The sequence below is a fragment of the Clarias gariepinus genome, unplaced genomic scaffold (assembly GCF_024256425.1).
Source record: "Clarias gariepinus isolate MV-2021 ecotype Netherlands unplaced genomic scaffold, CGAR_prim_01v2 scaffold_30, whole genome shotgun sequence".
Taxonomy (NCBI): domain Eukaryota; kingdom Metazoa; phylum Chordata; class Actinopteri; order Siluriformes; family Clariidae; genus Clarias; species Clarias gariepinus.
This window is the reverse complement of record NW_026520997.1, coordinates 1002468-1022033: the sequence shown is the minus strand read 5'-3', so window position 1 is coordinate 1022033 and position 19566 is coordinate 1002468. Positions and strand designations below refer to the sequence as shown.

General features: G+C 40.8%; 1 protein-coding gene across 1 annotated transcript; it reads right to left on the bottom strand.

The window, feature by feature from the left end:
- On the bottom strand, nucleotides 1-8139 carry LOC128516959 (protein asteroid homolog 1-like). Its single transcript, XM_053490657.1, has 5 exons — nucleotides 7984-8139; nucleotides 4187-5473; nucleotides 3307-3523; nucleotides 1399-1567; nucleotides 1-823 (listed from the first exon to the last, which is right to left on the bottom strand). The coding sequence occupies exons 2-5, from the start codon at nucleotides 5453-5455 to the stop codon at nucleotides 619-621; spliced, it is 1860 nt and encodes a 619-aa protein (XP_053346632.1). The 5' UTR covers nucleotides 5456-5473; nucleotides 7984-8139; the 3' UTR covers nucleotides 1-618.
- Nucleotides 8140-19566: the final 11427 nt, after the last annotated feature.

Here is a 19566-nt window from a genome sequence, read left to right as displayed (position 1 = left end):
TAACATGCACGTACAATTCCCTTTTTATTTTTTTTATGTTCAATTTCCACCAAATGTGTTTTCTTCTAGTAATGCTATTGAACATTATTGAACAACTTCTTCAGTAGGCTTATTATCTTTTTCCTCTTTATGGAATGTTTCCCACCACATATGATATAAAACAGAAGATTATAAGCTGAAATGCACACATCACATAAAAATGCACAGAACCGCTTAGAGTAAAAACAAGCCAAGACCAGAACACATACGTCTCCTATTAAACTATTATGCAAAAAGAAAAATAACAGGAAAGAATGCATTATTCGCACCTGCAGCTTTCTACCTGTTTGTTACTAAAAGCTCTTCATATAACTTTAGCAAGCTGATTATTAGTAGATTACATGATAATACACATGTGAATAACAGCTCCCCCTTGTGGGGATAAAAATACATCTGGTACAATTCATGAGATGCTTCACAATTAAAACACTCAGTTCGTTAAACCCAGGGTGATGGTGATGTGGTGGAAATAATAAATCAGAAAGGTGAATGATTACAGAGACTCTAATCACAGGGTCTGAAAAAAAGCAGTGCTAAATTAAAAACCAGGCAGATTCAGTTCATTAGTAAACCGCCTCTTCACACATTCGCACTGTTCTTTTTATTGGACATCAGATGTGTGAACACATTGCTCAGATCATCCGCTGGATCGTTGCGCTTCACAGCAGCCTGTAGATTTCGGTAAAGCTCTACGGCGAAAGAGGCTCCGGCGAAAAGAGACTCGGGTTCAACGCCCTTCATCAGCTCGTGAGCGATGGTGTGTACCAGAGGGCCGTTGTATAACCTGAGGAACACACACAAAGTTCACACACTGCTGAACCTGGATCATAGTTCAGGAAATACACAACACTTATTAATCTCAGATTTCTTGTTTTAAACGTCTGGTGGGTGGAGCTGGACCTGATCCAAGTAGTGTAAAGCCCTTATTATGAACTCCAAGATGGTTTAACGCCTGAAGGTGGGAGAGGCCAGAACATGGGTGACTCCCGAACTGTTGGGATCTTTTTAACTTACAAAGTTTTTATTTTTAGATTGTGATCTCAAGTGCCTTTTCATCGCTTTGTGCTTCTTCCAGCTGTCAATTACTTTGTTATCTGACACACCCACACCTATGACTTTGTACATTTTATAATTACATTGCAGGAGGTTTTTTTAAAAAACTACAGCCTTCATGGTAAGGTTTAATGACTCACTGTTTACTGTGTTTCTATTCTAAGCACATGTATCTTCACTTACTTACAAAGAACTCATCTTTTCACATAAGACTCTATAGAGGTGCTTTAAGTTATAATGCTGTTATGAATTTACACTTGGATAGGTAAAAAAAAAAAAAAGATAGGGAATAAGAAGTGGATGTACCATGCTAGCTCCGGTTCGGGCACTGGACAGTTCAGCAGCTGGTTTAGAACATAGCTGTCCTTCAAACAGGACAGCCACTGACAGTAAGCGTGAGCCAGCTCCAGGTCCAAATGCGTCTCACTTTTGCGATCCTGAAGGCTTTTAATCCTTGAAATCACAGTGCCTGCCTCTGCGTACAGTACAGGGGAAGAACAGGAGACATCAAGCACATGTCCAAAAGACAATTCTGAGAAAAAGTGATCGGCTTGTCGCCCTCGGCTTACTCACCAGGGACAAACTGACCATTTTGATTCATACAAATTCACATTTCATACAAACTTAAATAATTCTTCTGACTATGTAAAGCTGCTTTGCGGCAATGAAAATTGCTAAAAGCGCTATACAAATAAAATTGAATTGAATTATATAGAATTGATAAATCTTAAACTTAACACTATAATTATTGGATTTCACTTTTTAACACTTCGGTTAAGACATGCACTCTAGGTGTTCTACAGAAACAGAGCTGATGTAGACGAATATGTCTTGATCTATGAATATTTCTGTTTGGGCACCCTAAGAGTTCCAGAGACTCAGATTATTTTTATAAGGTTACAGACCTTAATCAGCTTGTTAGATCTGATGCATGGCAACAGCTGTCATTAGTAAATGCCAATTTCAAAGTGCCAATATCACTCTTGAAAGCACTGTTTATAATCAAATGTCTCTTCACCTTTCACAGAACAACCTTAATGATACCAACCAATCTGGATTCAAAGAGGCACATTCCCCAGAGACCGCCCTTCTGTCAGTCACTGAGAAGCTCAATGCTGCTAGATCAACTAAACTATCATCTGTCCTCATCCTCCTGGACCTGTCCGCTGCATTTGCCACAGTGAACCACAAGATTCTGTTATCTTTTCTTACAAACCTTGGAAACTGTGGAATAACATGGCAATGGTTTGCTTCCTACCTAAAAGATAGGTCAAACAAGGTGGCATCCACATGAGAGGGGATCCACATCTGCCCCATGCAGACTCTCTAATGGTGTCCCCCAGGGCTCAGTACTTGGTCCTCTTCTGTTCTCCCTCTCTACCCAGTCTCTTAGTAAGGTCATAACATTGCACGGATTTTCATACCGTTGTTATGCAGATAACACCCAACTTATTCTCTCCTTCCCTCCCTCAGACACTTAGGTTTCTACCCGGATCTAAGCATGTCTGACAGACATTTCATCCTGGATGGCAGCTCATCACTTGTAGCTCAATCTGAGTAAAACTGGGGTTGTGTTGCAGCCAGTGGCACAGGAAACATTGCACAGGTGGAGGAAAGAATGGCTTCCACTAAATACCAGCAAGTTCTGGAAGCAAAAATCACACCATCTGTAAAAAAGCTGAAGCTGAAAAGAGGATGGCTTCTACAACAGGACAATGATCCTAAACATACCTCAAAATCCACTATGGAATACCTCAAGAGCCGCAAGCTGAAGGTACTGGAATGGCCATCACAGTCTCCTGATTTAAACATCATTGAAATTTTTTGTGTAGATCTTAAAAGAGCTGTGCATGCAAGATGGCCAAAGAATATTACAGAACTAAAAGCCTTTTGCAAGGAAGGATGGGAGAAAATCTATTATTTGAAAATCTGTTATTTATCAAGGGGTGCCTAAACATTTGCATAAGACTGTATCTCAATTTAATCTATTAATCTTTTTAGTTTTTGTTTTTTGTACTATATCTTGGTTTAATCTTTAGATGCCTTTACATTTATGGTATTTAAATGTAACACTTGTTTTTGAACCTTCCGAGCAATTGTCCAACACTATTCACTGCCATGTTCAATAGACATCTATCTCTGCTCTTTAACTATCTTGTGTTTAGTCTTTATTTATCTTAGATTTTATCTTAAACTATTTTAGGTTGTATCTACCCTTCTCAGTCTGATGTTCTCTGCACAGGTGTCCGTAGACCAGGTTGATGAGTAAAGCCCAGGACATTTTGGCTGTTGGCTCGGGCTGTGCATGTTTCAGCCAGAAACCAGTGACATACACGGCTAGCTGCAGATTTGCTGGGATGAGGAGTGAATTGAACGCCGAAGACACACACAGAGCATCCAACAGGATCTGCAGGCGCACATTCTCCGGTGACTAGAACAGAAGATTACAAAATGTGTATTATCTTAATAATCATAAATAATTTCAGTGCTTTATAAATGTAATAATTTCTGCACAACTGAATGAAACTGAAAAAACACTGGCATGTAATTTACGTGGATATAATAATTTTACTTTAATTATGGATTCGTCTGTGGTGGGATAAAATAACAATTACACAATATCGTCTCTTCTCAGCTGAAGCTCATTAATCTTTGAAAGAGCAGATTTTGTGTGCACAGCGCTGGTCAATTTGCAGCCATACATTTTTAATACTCTATAGCAGGGCTTCTCAAAGTCCAGACTCCAGCTTGGATTTGGACTACATAGCAAGTTAATCCAGACCTAGCCCTGTATGTTACAAGCAAGTTTAATAAAAGTCCTTTGCTTTGCTTCTGGAGCTTTGATCTTGACAGATTTGGACATTTCGATATTAAGTTTGAGAACCCCTGTTTTATAAGTATCACAGAGCTTACACGTAAATCACAGAACCAAGGGTTAGTTTCTTAGAAACTCTTAGTGTTTCTCTTTTAGTGTCCTAAGGGAGAACCATGTAGAGCTCCTTGGGAAACTCTTAAAGTACATGATTTGTAAAATGAAAAGTTTAGTTAAATCATAATAACTAATAGTAACACTGAGATAAATCATCAGCACTACCTCCCACAGCGAGTCCAGGTGAAGGTCTGTTACACGTCTTGGTGGAAAAGCTGGAACCATGGAGCTGGTCAGGTTTATTCCCTGCCTGTCATATTCCTCCACATTATATTGCTGGTCTTTTCCAGAAAAAGTGCTGCAATCACCAACTTTCTGCCACCTGGTACACAACAGAACGCCGTATATCATCTGTCTAATTGGCTGAGACATCTTACTGCTGCTGTTCAGCCCAAAGTTCTCCACCTGAATGCTCATCATGACTCTCCTCAGTATCAGGACTTGAATGATGAAGGAAGCCAGCTTGCCTTCTGCCAGAGGTTTCAGAGTCCAGTCTTGCAGGTTCTGTAAAGGGCCTGGAGGCCTTATCGGTGGTTCTCCACTCATGAAGAACTGGGATATGGAGCTTGGAGTGAGTCGGTAGTCCTCCATTCCCTGATGTATTGCATCTTCCATTTCCTTATGTATTGCTTTCCCCCTCAGGGATCTGAGGAGAGCGGTGATGGCTTCTTCTGGGCTGCGAAACCGTGACAGCCACATGAGTAAGCCATGAATCTGGGCCCTTCTTCCAGGTCTGGTAGAGAAGTTTGGAAGCACACTTTTGTCCAGTTTGGTGACGTCATTTCCCAGGATGGTGGCAAAAAGTGGAAGGTGATACTTGTTCATGCCTTTAAAAGCATTACATAAAGTATCAACATGGTATGACTTGGTAGGAATGTAATTATTTTGTCTCACTTCCCTCCACTGGAAATGAGGGATGGGCAAATATCCACTCTCGAGGCTGTAGATATAAAAATCGCTGTCGTTGGACAGAACAGGACAGTTCCACTCGTTGGCCAATGCAGCCACTTCCCAATCTGCCTCTCCCAGACACTGAATAAAGGGAACTTTGAGTTTCCGGAGGATCTGCTTGAACACATCTGTCACAAAAATGGGTAAAATTTCTCCTGAACCTCCCCTGGATACGGTATTGGCTTTTGCAATTCTATCTTGACGTCTTGCATTATTGGTTTCCAATTTTTTGCCACTGACGTCGTCCCCTCCATCGAGCACCACATAGGGCTCAATACTGCACATTTTAAGATTCTTAAAAAACAATGTGACAATTTCCTCAAATCCTTTGTAATCTCCGCCGTGTGCTTGGTCCAGAGAAGATCTGAAGTAAAGATTGTAGTACAGATTGGATCCATCAATGATGAGTTTGCTTTCTCTAAAGCAGTGACTTTTCAGAAAGTCACTCTTCTCGATGTAGCTCTGCAGACCCTGAACTCCCATTGTGAGACAAGTTTGATCCTGGATAAAAAAAACACTGCAGTTAAGTAGGTAAAGTCATACATTTACATAAAATGATCTGCAAAAATTTAATATAAAGAAAGCATAATTCTAGACATTTTAATATATAAATGGAAATTAATTTGTTTTAACTCTTGTTTATGTAAGAAATCACTCCTAGAGGGCGCTGTGCGCCCGATAACTTTGTAGGTGTGTTTTGTGTAGTTTTTTGTTTTTGGACTCAGTTTCCCAGAAAGCACCTCGGTCAGGTGATGAGAGCGCTCACCTGAACCAAAATCGAGCATTAGTTATTTCAAGTGGGCATTTGTTTTTTGTTTTGTATTAGTTTGCATTTGTTGCCTCCGAGTGGCGCAGTGGTAAAGTGCACGACCTATCATGTGGAGATCACTGGTTCGGTTCACGGGTTATGCTGTAACCTCTCACAGCCGAGCTCTCTCAGCGGGGAGGGATGAGAGGTACTTGGTGCTTCCACATTAATCACGGCTCTACAGCCAATCAGGGGCGTCTGTAAGATCACGCACGCAGGAGGAGCAGATAGCACTGTCCTCCAAGTGTGTGACTCCGCCCCCAACGGTGCGTGAGCGAGCAGTTTGAAAAGATGCGGTCGGCTGGCATCACGTGGTTCGGAGGAAACACATGATAGTCTTCTTAATGTGAGAGCCATCTAGTGTCGGCGAGGAATTGGATACGACTAAATTAGGGAGAAAATCGGGGGGAAAAAATAGTTTGCATTTGTTGTGTAACATCTGTTTTAGGTTGTCTCTAGTTTTGTTAGGTTTGTTATGTTCGTTTGCATTTGATTTATGGAGCTGTTTTAGTTAAGTTACATGTAATAGTTAGTTTGTCCAGAATTATATTTAAGTACTGTTCTGTGTGTTTCCAATGTCTGTGTGTCCCTCACATATGTTACATCATGTATGTTTAGTCACTTGTATGTTTAGCCACTTGTGTGTAGCAACTTGAGGTTTAGCCGCTAGTAGGTCTAGCCACTAATAAAAATTAGCCTCTTGTGTGCTTAGCCTCTTGTGTGTTGATCCTCTTGTATGTTTGGTTGGTTAAGGTTTGCGCCTGTGTCAAGCTAAAGAGCCTGGTTAGAGTTCTTTGTTTAAGTTTGTTGTTTGTTTATTTTCTTTATTATTCATTGGTTTTGTTTAATAAAAAGACTCCTTACTTTCATACCTCTGCGTCTATGCCTGCCACTTCAAACCCACAGCAGCAACAACACCACACAATTTATGACAGAATGCTCGACCATACCAAAGGCATAGCAAAGGGCCCCCCCGGGAAAAATTTTTTTGGGGGTGGCGCTTGGACCGTGCCCGGGGCAAGCTGGTTGTAGGTAATCAGGTTGCCCTGCGACAAAACAATGGAGGGCCCATCTTGTCAGAGGGCCTCAGTGGAGGCGCCGTGTCTTCGGAGCGCCTCAGTGGCGGCCCCGTGTCTTCAGAGCGCCTCTTTGGAGGCCCGTGTCTTCAGAGCGCCTTAGTGGAGGTCCTGTATCCTCAGAGCCTCAGTGGAGGCCCCCCGAAACTGAGTCGAGCATTAGTTATCAAGTGGGCAATTATTTTGTTTTGTTTTGTATAAGTTTGCATTTGTTGTGTAACATCTGTTTTAAGTTGGCTCTAGTTGTTTCTGTTAAGTTAAATGTAATATCCAGAGATCTGTGTAAGTACTGTTCTGTGTGTTTCCAATGTCTGTGTATCTCTCACAGATGTTACCTCATGTATGTTTAGCAGAGGTGTTAAATCCAGGTGCTATGAGTAAAGGTCCTCCCTAATATTTTGTTTCAATCACCTGGATTTACTGGACTAACCCGTTAAGGTCATGATCTGTTTAGACAATAACCTGTTTAGATACTAATCCGTTTTGCTACTAACCCGATCAGTCATTAGTCTGTCTCGTCCCTGGTCTGTCTTATCTTAGTTTAGTTCAGCTCCATGTTTGATTGCTTAAGCCCTATGCCTGTGTTAAGCTAAAGAGCATGTGTTAGAGTTCTTTGTTTGTTAAGTTTGTTGTTTGTTTATTTTCTTTATTATTCATTGGTTTTGTTTAATAAAAAGACTCCTTGCGTTTATACCTCTGTGTCTATGCCTGCCACTTCAAGCAAACAGCAACAACATCACCATGCAATTCATGACAGTTTAGTTCAGTTTATGATGCAGTTTATCATTATTACAATGATAGCAACAATTGTTCAAGAGAAAGAAAATTGTATAATAATTGTATAAACTAATGAGTCCCTTTTAAAAACAGTTATTTTCTGTGTTTTATGACCTCTGATACTGTATAACACAGGGTAAAAAAACATAAATTATAAACAAGATTCTTGATCTCCTAGAAATTATATTTAAATGCAAGGCAATTACACAGGACAATGATGAACATTATTGTTATTACTGCTGTGATTTTTATCTTGGCCCTCTGCAACATGTCCTCTTATGTTTATATGAAAGTATAAATAAGTCATTAATAATTAATAAAAGAAGGTTTTTGAATCTGATGTGTCTTACCCTTAACTCCCTGTAAAGCCTTCAGTAAGCAGATCAGTAAGTAAGTGAGCAGAAGAAGGCTGTTGTTCTGAAGCTTTGCTGTAGTCTCAAACCGCACAGTGTTCTCCTCAGGCTGTCTCAGTCTCTCTCAGACTCTCTTGGAATAAAAGAGTTGCTTAGAAGCAGGCTGCTGGTGTGATTTGGGACGCGCCCGATGCAACAACCGCAACCCCCATCTCCCCCCCCCCCCCGCCCTTTGTCCCCCAGCAGTAAAATGAAACTTACTGAGAAAGGAAATCGAAAGTTAGAGAGCAGCAGGGTGGGTTTGTGTTATATGCTGTTATTAAATCAATTTGTTTATTTATTAATTTAATTTAGTTAGTCATTAATGCTGTTATTTTATTTATTTATTTATTTATTAAAACATGGCATGCTGTTATTTAATGTATTTAATAAATTTATTTATTTAATTTATTCATTTATTTAATCATTTACATTTACAAAAGGCATTTGGCAGACCTGCTTATCTGGAGTGCATTGAAATATCTGTCACTGTATAAATCTTTTTTTTTTTTTTGCAAATATTTTTATTGAAAAAAGGAAAACAATACAGTACTTGCATTTACAGACATACAAATTACATTTCTACATTTTTATAAATAATGATATTTATATATAAAAAAAAACAACTAAACAAAAACACTCAAAAAACAAAGAACACCTTCACAAAGCTATGATATCCTTTTGTGTAGAATTAAGTCTAAGTGAGTGATCAGTAATCCCAAATATAGCAATTAGAGGGCAAGGTTGGAGAGTTACCCCAAGAACAGTTGACATAATAGCAAAATAACCTGTCCAAAAACCTTCCAGCTCAGGACACAGAAAAAACATGTGGCTAAGGTGACAAGGAGAGCCATGGCATTTATTACATTCGTTTTCCACTTCCGGATACATTTCAAAAAGTCTAGACTTAGAGAAATGTGCCCTGTGTATGACCTTAAATTGAATAAGTCCAAGACCAGCACAAAAGGTGGAAGACCGTACCCTGGTCCCAGGACTCCTCATGTATTTGAATTCCTAGTTCCCCCTCCCATGTATTCAAGGATTCAAGGATTCAAGGAGCTTTATTGTCATACCAGCACACTTCCATGTTCTGGTACGAAATTAGGACCCAGGTCCCGTTTAAGCCACAGAGATAGCATAGTAGTATAAATATGGGGGTGTAAATATGTATATACATGAATATAAATAAGGGCAGTCACAGATATATTATGCAGGAAATTAGACATAAACTATAAATAGTGTATTGCACATTTTCAGAGGCTGTATTGCACACATTGTATATTCGACTTATAGGGTTATATATATGTATTGCACCATAGAGTTATATATTACACTAAAAGTTTGATTGTGTTTAATGGGAGAGGACCTACAGAGCACGGCTAGAGTTCAGCAGTCTAACTGCTTCAGGGTAAAAGCTGTTTTTGAGCCTGGTGGTCTTGCACTGAAGGCTCCTCAGCCTTCTGCCCGAGGGAAGAGGTTGAAATAGAGCATGTGCAGGGTGGGTGGAGTCCTTAATAATGCGGAGGGCTCTTCCTCTGCATCTTGCAGTGTACAGTTCGGTGATAGAGGGGAGCCTGCTACCCACTGTCCTCTGTGCAGCCTTAACTACTCTCTGCAGGGCTTTCTTCTTAGCTACGGTGCTATTACCATGCCACACAGTGATGTAGGAGCTGATGATGCTTTCAACATCGATAGAAACTCTTCAGAACCAGGCTTCGAAGCCCAGCTCGTTTTTACTTCCTAAGGAAGTAGAGGCGCTGGTGGGCCTTTTTAATCAGGCCCGAGGTGTTGACGCTCCAGTTTAAGTCCTTAGCTATATATAGCTATTTTAGATACTTAAAGCTGGAGACCACTTCCACAGCTGCTCCATCAATGTGTAGGGGGAGAGGAGTTCGCTTGTCCTTTCTGAAGTCCACCACCATCTCTTTGGTCTTTTTTACATTGATGCAGAGGTTATTTCCCCTACACCACTGTACCAGTTGTTCTACCTCCTCTCTGTAATAGGATTCATCGTTGTCAGTGATGTGTCCCACTACTGCTGTGTCATCTGCGAATTTGACTATATGACAGCTGGAGTGTCTCGCTACGCAGTCATACGTCAACAGAGTGAACAGGAGGGGGCTCAGCAAACAACCTTGAGGCGAGCCTGTGCTGATGGTGATGGTGGAGGAGATGGTGTCATGGATCCCGACAGTTTGAGATCTGTTGGTCAGGAGGTCTAGGACCCAGTTCCCTACTGAAGGGCTTAAGCCAAGAGAGGAAAGCTTTAGAATTAATGTCTGTGGAGAGATGGTGTTGAAGGCAGAGGAAAAGTCCAGGAAAAGCAGGCGGACGTAGGAATTCTTATTCTCCAGGTGTGTAAGGGCTGTGTGGATCACTGATGAGATGGCTTCATCTGCAGAGCGATTTGTCTTGTACGCATACTGATAGGGGTCCACAGTGGCATCGATGGAGGCTTTTATGTGAGTCATGACCAGCCTCTCAAAGCACTTCATGACTACCTTCATAGAGCTATGGGGCAGTAGTCATTTAGACAAGTCACTGTTAAACACCTTGGGACTGGAACAATGGTGGCAGTCTTCAGGCAGGTAGGAACAGTCGCAGTTGACAAAGAGCTGTTAAATATGTCAGTTAACACTTCTGACAGCTGGTGAGCACAGTCCTTAAGTACCCTTCCTGGTATGTTATCAGGGCCTGCAGCTTTGCGGGAGTTAATTCTTTTTAGAATCCTCTCCACGTCGGCTGTTGTTACTTTAAGGGGCGTGTCATCAGGAAGTGATGGGAGCTTGGTACAGGGAGGAGGGTTGTCATGTTCCTCGAAGCGGGCATAGAATGAGTTTAGTATATCAGGCAGGGAAGGGTCCCTAGGGCATTGTGCATCTTTGGTGTTGTAGTCTGTGATGCACTTAATGCCCTTCCACATACTCCGCGGATCGTTGGAAGTAAGGTGACCCTGGATTTTTTGGGGAGTATGTGGATTTAGCCCTCACAATGCTTGCCGTCAGTTGTTTCCTCGCCAACTTTAGCGCTGATGCATCACCTGCCCTAAACGCAGCATCCCTAGCTTTCAGCAAAGCCTTTACTTCAGCATTCAGCCAGGGCTTCTGATTAGAATAACAGGTAATTGTCTTGGTGGTGGTTACATCATCAGCACATTTAGATATAAAGCCGAGGACGGAAGAAGTGTATTCATCTAGGTCCAGCTTATCCCGGTAAGTGGCTGCTTCTTTAAAGATCTGCCAGTCAGTGCACTGAAAGCAGTCCTGGAGAACAATGTCTGCATCACTGGGCCATACAGTGATCGTTTTCTTTGTGTGTATTGTCCTCCTCAGCAGGGGGCGATAGGCTGGCACCAGCAGTACGGATATGTGATTGGAAGCGCCAAGATGGGGCGGGGGAGAGCTCTGTATGCACCGCGGATGTTTGAATACACACAGTCCAGAATATTTTCTCCCTGTGTTGGAATTTCCACATGCTGGTGGAATTTGGAAAGAGTGTCCGTCAGTTTCACGTGATTGAAGTCCCCCGCAACCACGTAAAATGCCTCCGGGTGTTTAGTCTGCAGCGAGCTGATGGTATCATGAAGCTCCTGCAACGCCACGGTAGCATTAGCACCCGGCGGGATTTAAACAATGGTGACGTACACAACATTAAACTCCCGCGGCAGATAGAATGGCTGACACTTTGTTGTCATGAACTCTATCGACTCGGAGCAGTGACTTTTAACCAAATTACTGCTTGAACACCAACCTTCATTCACATACACACAGAGTCCACCTTCTCTTTTTTTCCCCGACTGGTAATCGCGATCTGCACGGAAAAGCCGAAAGTCATCAATTTGAAAGACTGAGTCCGGGATGTTTTGGTTTAGCCAGGATTCCGTTAGGCAGAGAACAGCGCAATTCCCCATCTCTGAGTGAGCATTAATCCTCAAATGTAGCAGGTCCATTTTATTATCTAGAGAGCAGATGTTGGTCAAGAAGAGAGTTGTAATCGAAGGTCGGCTAGCCTTTAATTGTACAGACGCTCCCGCCCGCTTTCCTGTCTTCTGTCTGTGAGCACAACGTTTCCTATTGCCCGCTGTCACCTGCGCTCTGCTACGCCACTTCGATGTTCTCAGGAGGCGCTGTCTTCCGAGTTCAGATTTTAGTCCTGGTGGAATAGAAATAATCGAACTGTCTCTGATGTACAACAGTTCAGTTACGCTATACTTCCCTCGCATTTTCAGCGCTGAAAAAGCGATGTCTCTTGTATCTGGTGTGCTATCAAGAGGCTTTGTTCCGGGAGCTCGAGAAGCCACTGCATCAGCATGCGCCGCCATCTACTAATGTACACTTAAGCTTAACATTTGAGTGGATACTAAGAGACAGGATAGAATCATAGAGTTTCGAAATCGTTCCTCTATGATGAGGAATAAATGATAGTATAGTTTCCCAGTGCTGTTCTGGAGGTAAAGAGGGGAAATTAGGGAAACACTTGGCAACAAAATTTCGAATTTGAAAATAGCAAATCAGATGGGTAATGGGGAAACCATAACGAGATGACAAATTGGCAAAACTATTAAAGACACCATTCACATATAAATATTTTAATTGTTTTATACCCTTATCACACCACAGTGAGAATGTCGAGTCCAAGAGTGATGGGGGAAACAAATGGTTGTTGTTTAGAGGACCCGAAGAAGATGCCATTACGAATTTAAAGTGCCGTTTAAACTGAAACCAGATCTTGAGTGTGTTAAGAACCACCTGATTATCAGTATACAGAAAGGGTTTTATGGGTAAAAAGGAATAGAGCACAGCACGGTATAGAAGATCCCTTACAGGATGATAGCTCCAATTTACACCAAAAGGATCCAGAAGATTTTAACCAGTAGCAAAGTTTATGAATGTTAGCAGCCCAGTAGTAAGCTAGAAAATTAGGTAATGCAAGTCCTCCACTAAATCTGCATCTCTGCAGTAAAGTTTTACGAACCCTACAGTAGGTGGAAAAGCGGCAGCGGCCAAAATAAATCAGTTGCATTTTAAAGTCATTCATGAAATGACCGCCAACTGGCGCGAAGGGACATTTTTCACTCTACACAGTTTTAAATATAATTAAGTCATATTTAGGTTTGGGCTCGGGGCGTTGAGCGTTGTGATGCTGCTCTTTAATTTACGTAGTCTAATCAGCACTCCACACGCATAAAGTTTTCCAGAGCGCACCAGCAGGAGTAGACTAATGATTATGAATGCTTCGAGGAAAAACAGCAATGATACTCACTCTAACCATTTTAATAATTAATTGATAAATTAGTGATTTCTTTGGTTTCGGCTGTGCTGATGGTGATCATGTCATCTCGTCGTCTCCGCACCAGTGGGCGCACCTACAATTCACTTTTCATACAAATTACATAATCAAAAATTTTTTTCATTATTTTTATAAAAGCAGATTATAAGTATTCTATAAGTATATATTTTTCACGTCTGTGAGGTGAGTATACACTGAGTTTCGGTACATTTTCTGACGTGCTCAAGTTCACTGAAAACAATACAGAACAGCGCACCCTGTTTACTTTCTTTATTGAACAAAATCATAAAGTTTTTTCGTCATTGTGAGTGCACCTAAATAAAATTAGATTCTTATTAAGGCGATGTAGTTTATATAGTTTTACAATATAGTTTTTGCACATTAATCTGACAGTGTTTTAATTTTATGGTCATTTAGGTTCAAATTCAAATTTTATTTGTCACATACACAAACATACACAGTACGAAATGTAGTGAAATGCTTATACGACTGCCATTGACCCTAAAAGAGAATTAAAGTTTACAAATAAGAAATAAATATGAATAAAAGAAATACGATAGAAATTAAATAGAAAAATTAAATTAAACTAGGAAAAATAGAACTAAAAATAAAAATAGAAATGTGCTAGGAAAAATAGAACTAAAAATAAAAATAGAAATATGATGTACATAAAAATAGAAATATACCGTGCAAATTGAAATATACTGTACTGGGTGTGCAAATATGCATAGAACCAAAGTGTCTTTGTGCAGAGGGTATTAAAGTGTCTTTGTGCAGTGGTCCAGGATGTAGACGTAAACATGTAGTGTAGTTGTGAAGGTAGGTGTGCAAAGTTATTAAAGTGTCTTTGTGCAATGGTCCAGGATGTAAACGTACAACATGTAGTGTAGATATGAAGGAAGGTGTGCGTGTAATTGTCCATAGTGTTCATGGATGTAAAAAGATTGATAGATTTGATCAATTATGAAAAGATTGTGTTAGTTCTGCATAGTGGTGTGGTTGTGGTTGAGAGACCTTATCGCCTGCGGGAAGAAGCTCCTCCTCAGTCTCTCTGTGTTTACCTTCAGGGAGCGGAATCGCTTCCCAGACTGCAACAGAGTGAACAGTCCATTGTTGGGGTGGCTGAGGTCCTTCACGATCTTCCTGGCCTTGGTCAAGCACCGCTTGCTGTAGATCGAGTGCAGGTCAGGGAGCTCGATGCGGATGATGCGCTCAGCTGATCGCACCACTCTCTGTAGAGCTCATCTGTCCTGCATGGTGCTGTTCCCGAACCAGGTCGTGATATTTCCCGTCAGGATGCTCTCTATGGTGCAGGAGTAGAAATTCCTGAGCACCTTGGAGGGCAGTCTAAAGTCTCTCAAGCGTCTGAGGTGGTAGAGACGCTGCCGGGCCTTTTTTACCACGGTGTTGATGTGACAGGACCATGCCAGGTCCTGCGTGATGTGAACACCGAGGTATCTGAACCTGTCCACTCTCTCCACTGGGCTCCTGTTGATGACGGGGGTCTGGTAGTTCCTCACCTGCTTTGTAATGAAGTTCACTATCAGCTCCTTTGTCTTACTGACGTTCAGGAGGAGATTGTTTCTCTGGCACCAGTTCTCCAGATTTCCAACCTCCTCCAGGTAGGCCGTCTCATCGTTGTTTGTGATCAGGCCCACCACAACAGTGTCGTCAGCAAACTTGATGATGGTGGTGGAGCTGGTAGTGGCCACGCAGTCTTGGGTGTACAGAGAGTACAGCAGGGGGCTCAGAACACAACCCTGGGGGGCTCCAGTGCTGAGAGTGAGGGAGGCTGAGACATGTCCGCCCATCCTTACAGCCTGTGGTCTGCCAGTCAGAAAATTGGAGATCCACTGACACATTGATGAGCTGAGTCCCAGGTGCTCCAGCTTGGTGGTAAGTGTGGAGGGAATTATGGTATTAAATGCAGAACTGTAGTCGATGAAGAGCATTTTCACATAATAGAGAACGACCTGATGCCTAAGGCGTCAGTCTATAGTTATATAGCGCCACTCAGTGGTAAAATCCAGCAAACGCGCAAACCCAAATGCAGTCGCCATGCGGCGCGACGGTAAAAGTATCATACCGCTTGTCCACCTACTGTGTATATAATAAACATCATTAGTATGAACACTGGCTTAAGGGGACGAATAAAGAATAATAAATTAATCGCCAAATCCAAATTTCTTTAAAACTGCAAACAAGTACTCCCACTCCACCCTATCGAAAGCCTTTTTTAGCATCTAAAGAAATCACAAGTTCAGGAAGTTCAGATAGATGCTTTAAAGAAATAACATTAAAGAGTGTACGGATTAAAAAACCATTGACGTCCCTTTATAAAGCCATTTTGCTCTTCAGATATAATACAAAGAAGCGCATCCTCTAGGCGAGATGCAATTACTTTAACCAACACCTTTGCATCAGCATTAAGCAGAGATAATGGCCCATAGGAACCACAGGAGGTTGGATCTTTGTCATTTTTGAGAAGGAGTGCTATAGTGGCTTGTGTGAAAGTTGTTGGTAATGAACCCCTTACCAAATATCCATTAAATACAGATAAAAGCAATGGTGCCAATTTACCAATATCTGTTTTATAAAATTCAATTGGAAACCCTTTAGGGCCTGGGGCTTTATTAGACTGCATAGCTATAATAGCATTTGATACTTCTTCAACGAAAAATTTGGAGTCCAATTGCCCGGCAATATTAGTATCAATAACAGGGTTTGAAAGATTATGAAGAAATTTGTTTATTTTAGCTTTGTCCGTAGGAAATTCTGACTTATATAACGAAGCGTAATATGCTTTAAAGATAGAATTAATTTCCAAGGGATCTGTAGTTATAGTGTCATAAGTGTTTTTAATATTAGGTATTAAATGCAAAGTGGCTTGTCATCGTAGCTGATGCGCCAACAAGCAACTTGCCTTGTCGCCATAATTATAATATGAGCCACGACTGCGTAGTAACAAGTGCTCCGCCTCTTTAGTTGACATACTGTAACGCAGATGTAAGTTCTTTAAGCCTGGCATTAATCTTTTTATTAGCAAGAACAGAATAAGAAATAATTTGACCTCTCAGGTAGCATTTAAGTGTTTCCCATAGCAGAGAAAATGAGACTGAATCGTTTTGATTGAAGGACAAGAACTCTTCAATAGAACTTAAAATGAATTTACAAAATTCTTTATCTGCCAGAAGAAGAGAGTTAAATCTCCAAAGTGGTGGGCTACGTTTATAGGTAGAAAGTTGAATATCCAATAGCAGAGGTAAATGTTTAGATATTACAATACCAGAATAGTCAGAAGAATTAACACACAAATTAAGAGTTCTGTCAATAAAAATTTAACCAATCCTGGAATAAGAATGGTGCACCTGGGAGAAAAAAGAAATTTTTTTGATTGAAGGGTTGTGAAATCTCCATGGATCAATAAGACCGTTCTGTATCATAAAATCTGAAAATATTTTAGACATAGATGATGGAGTCAGATTACGAGGATTTGTTTGTCAGGTGTTGGACTGCTAAGGTGTGGCAAGGCATAGACGCAGAGGGGATAGGTGGCAAACAAAGTCTTTTAATAATAAACAAACCAAACAAAACATGAACAGAGGAAGTTAGCTTTACTTTGGAGCATGGTATAAACAGAACTCATAAAATACTTAAACATACACAGACGAGGGATTACACAAACTAATATACAATACAGACGAGGAACACAAACCAGACGAGACAGGACGCACTAAACAGACTAGAGGACTAAACACAAGGGACTATACATGCAAGGGGCTAAACACACACAAGACAGACTTGGCTAGGCCTACTAGCTGTTATGCACATTAGCTGCTAAGCTAGATAGTAGCTAAACAGACTAATTGCTAAACTGGCTAGTAGCCAGAGACCCAAGAGATGACCAGACTAGGTACACAGCAGACTAGGTATGAAACAGACTAAGAACTATAAAGGTTAGTGGCTAAACAGGTTAGTACCTAAACAGACTAAGAGCTAAACAGACGAGGAGACTAGACAGACTCAGAGACTAAACAGATTAATATCTAAACAGGTTAGTAGTGCGCTGGTTAGTATTTATACAGACTAAGAACTAAACATGCAAAGGAGGTTACTTACACATGAGGGAAAACACAAAAGCCTAATTCTCCTAGAGGCTAATCCTCTAGACAAAGAGACATACTAAATTAAGACAGATGCAAACTTAACTTAAAGAGCTCCATAAACCAAATTCCAACTATAACTAAACAAACTAAAACATACCATAACTAGACAAAACAAATACCCAATTAACAGAACTGAAATTAAAGTTCAACCCAGTTTCCCAGAACAACCAGCTATTTATAACGTAACTAATGATCTGCCTCGGTTCAGGTGAGCCCCCGCATCACCTGACGGAGGTGCCTTCTGGAAAAACTGAGTTTACAAAGGGGGGTGGCGTAAGATGGCGACCTGAACGGTTGTGTTGATTTGTGCTCTGAGGCATCTCGAAGAGTTTACATCATCTAATCGATTTGTAATCCATATCTAACGCCTATGGAGAGTGTATTCCACTAAAACGGAATGAACTAAGATTTATGTCCAAGACTGATCAACGTTACTTGGTAAACTAGACTGTACTGACCATCGCACGTGCAAAATGCCAAAGAATAAAGACCGAAAGTTACTCTCTTCGCTTTTTGATACGACATCTGGAGATCATGACTCGTCGCCAAATTCTCCAACAGGTAGTCCTCTCTCGAAAAAATCTTGTCAGGAAGTTGATCCTAAAGTTTTGAATGCTGACATACTTTATGCTGTCAATGCTCTTACAGAGCGTTTTACATCCGTGGAACAACAAATCGCCCAGAACTCGGTTGCAATCGTTAATCTCTCAAAGATGGTTGACTTTGTTGGTGAGGAGTTAAAATCGTTGTCTACAAAGGTTAGGAAGAATGACGACAAGGTAGCTCAATTTGAGCAGGTGGTACGTATGGTTCGAGACAAATGTGATCAAGCCGAGATATACAGTAGAATATGGAACCTTAAACTCATCAACCTTAAAGAAACAAATGGAGAAAATATCAGAAACCAAGTGCTTGAGATTCTCAAAAGTCTTACTCCAGAAGAGGCAGATAACATTCGATTTTATGTTGACACAATTCACAGAGTTGGACGGTTCGGATCGGGGAGCACTCCGGCTTAGGCCAGTTATCATTCAGTTTGCACTCCGTGTGTACAGAGAGAAAGTTTGGAGAGCTGCACGGGACCATCCAGGACTTAAGAAAAGAGGTGTTCGTCTAACAGAGGATCTGACGTTCGCAGAAAGACAGCAGAGAAGGATGCTATGGCCAAAGATAAAAGCGTCGAGGAAAGAAGGGAAGAGAGCCTACTTTCGTGGAGCAGATGCCTTTATAGATGGAGAAAAATTGTCTGTTGACTTTCAAGATAAGTATTAACTGAAAAGAAGACACAGACTGTGGGTTTGTCAGTCAATAAGAAGATGTACACTCAATTTTCAGTCCGAAAGACCTAACTAGATGATGTGACTCTTCTCAGCAAAGAGTTAATAGATACCGATTACTTTGTGAATTTTCTTGTTTCAGGGTTCTTTACATAATCTTGTTCTGACATCCAAGTAAGTTTCATTATGTCTGATTTGGTTTTTAGTTGTTTAAAGATTGTTTCTCTTAACGTTAGGGGTTTACGATACAGCACAAAAAGAAAATCCATGTTTATTTTTGTTAGGCGTACTAACGCAAATATCATTCCTGCGAAACTGATGTAAAATGGTGGCGTTCTCAATGGGGTGACCAAATATTTAGTTGTCATGCCTCTCACCACTCTGCAGGTGTCGCTATTCTTGTAAACAAGTTTAAAGGCGATGTTCTAGAATCGCTTTCTTCAACAGAAGGGAGATGGTTATTCATAGTTATTAAGTTTGATAATTTGGTTTTTATTTTAGGTAATATCTGTGGGTATAATTATTCTGTCCAAGCCAAAATTATGTCCTCAGAGGTCCCTAATTCTGTGTTAATGTTAATGGAGAAATATAAAGATGCATTTTTGATACTGGGTGGAGACTTTAATGATGCCCAAGATGATTTTTTAGATCATTTTCCTCCGCATACTACATCCTCTTCAAAATTTAAATTTACTTCATTTCTGTCTTCACAGTTGTCTATTGTGGATATTTGGAGATTCTTAAATTTTGATGAAAATTTTACTCTTGGAGTAATTCCTGTAGAACCTTACAAGCAAGAATTGACCTAT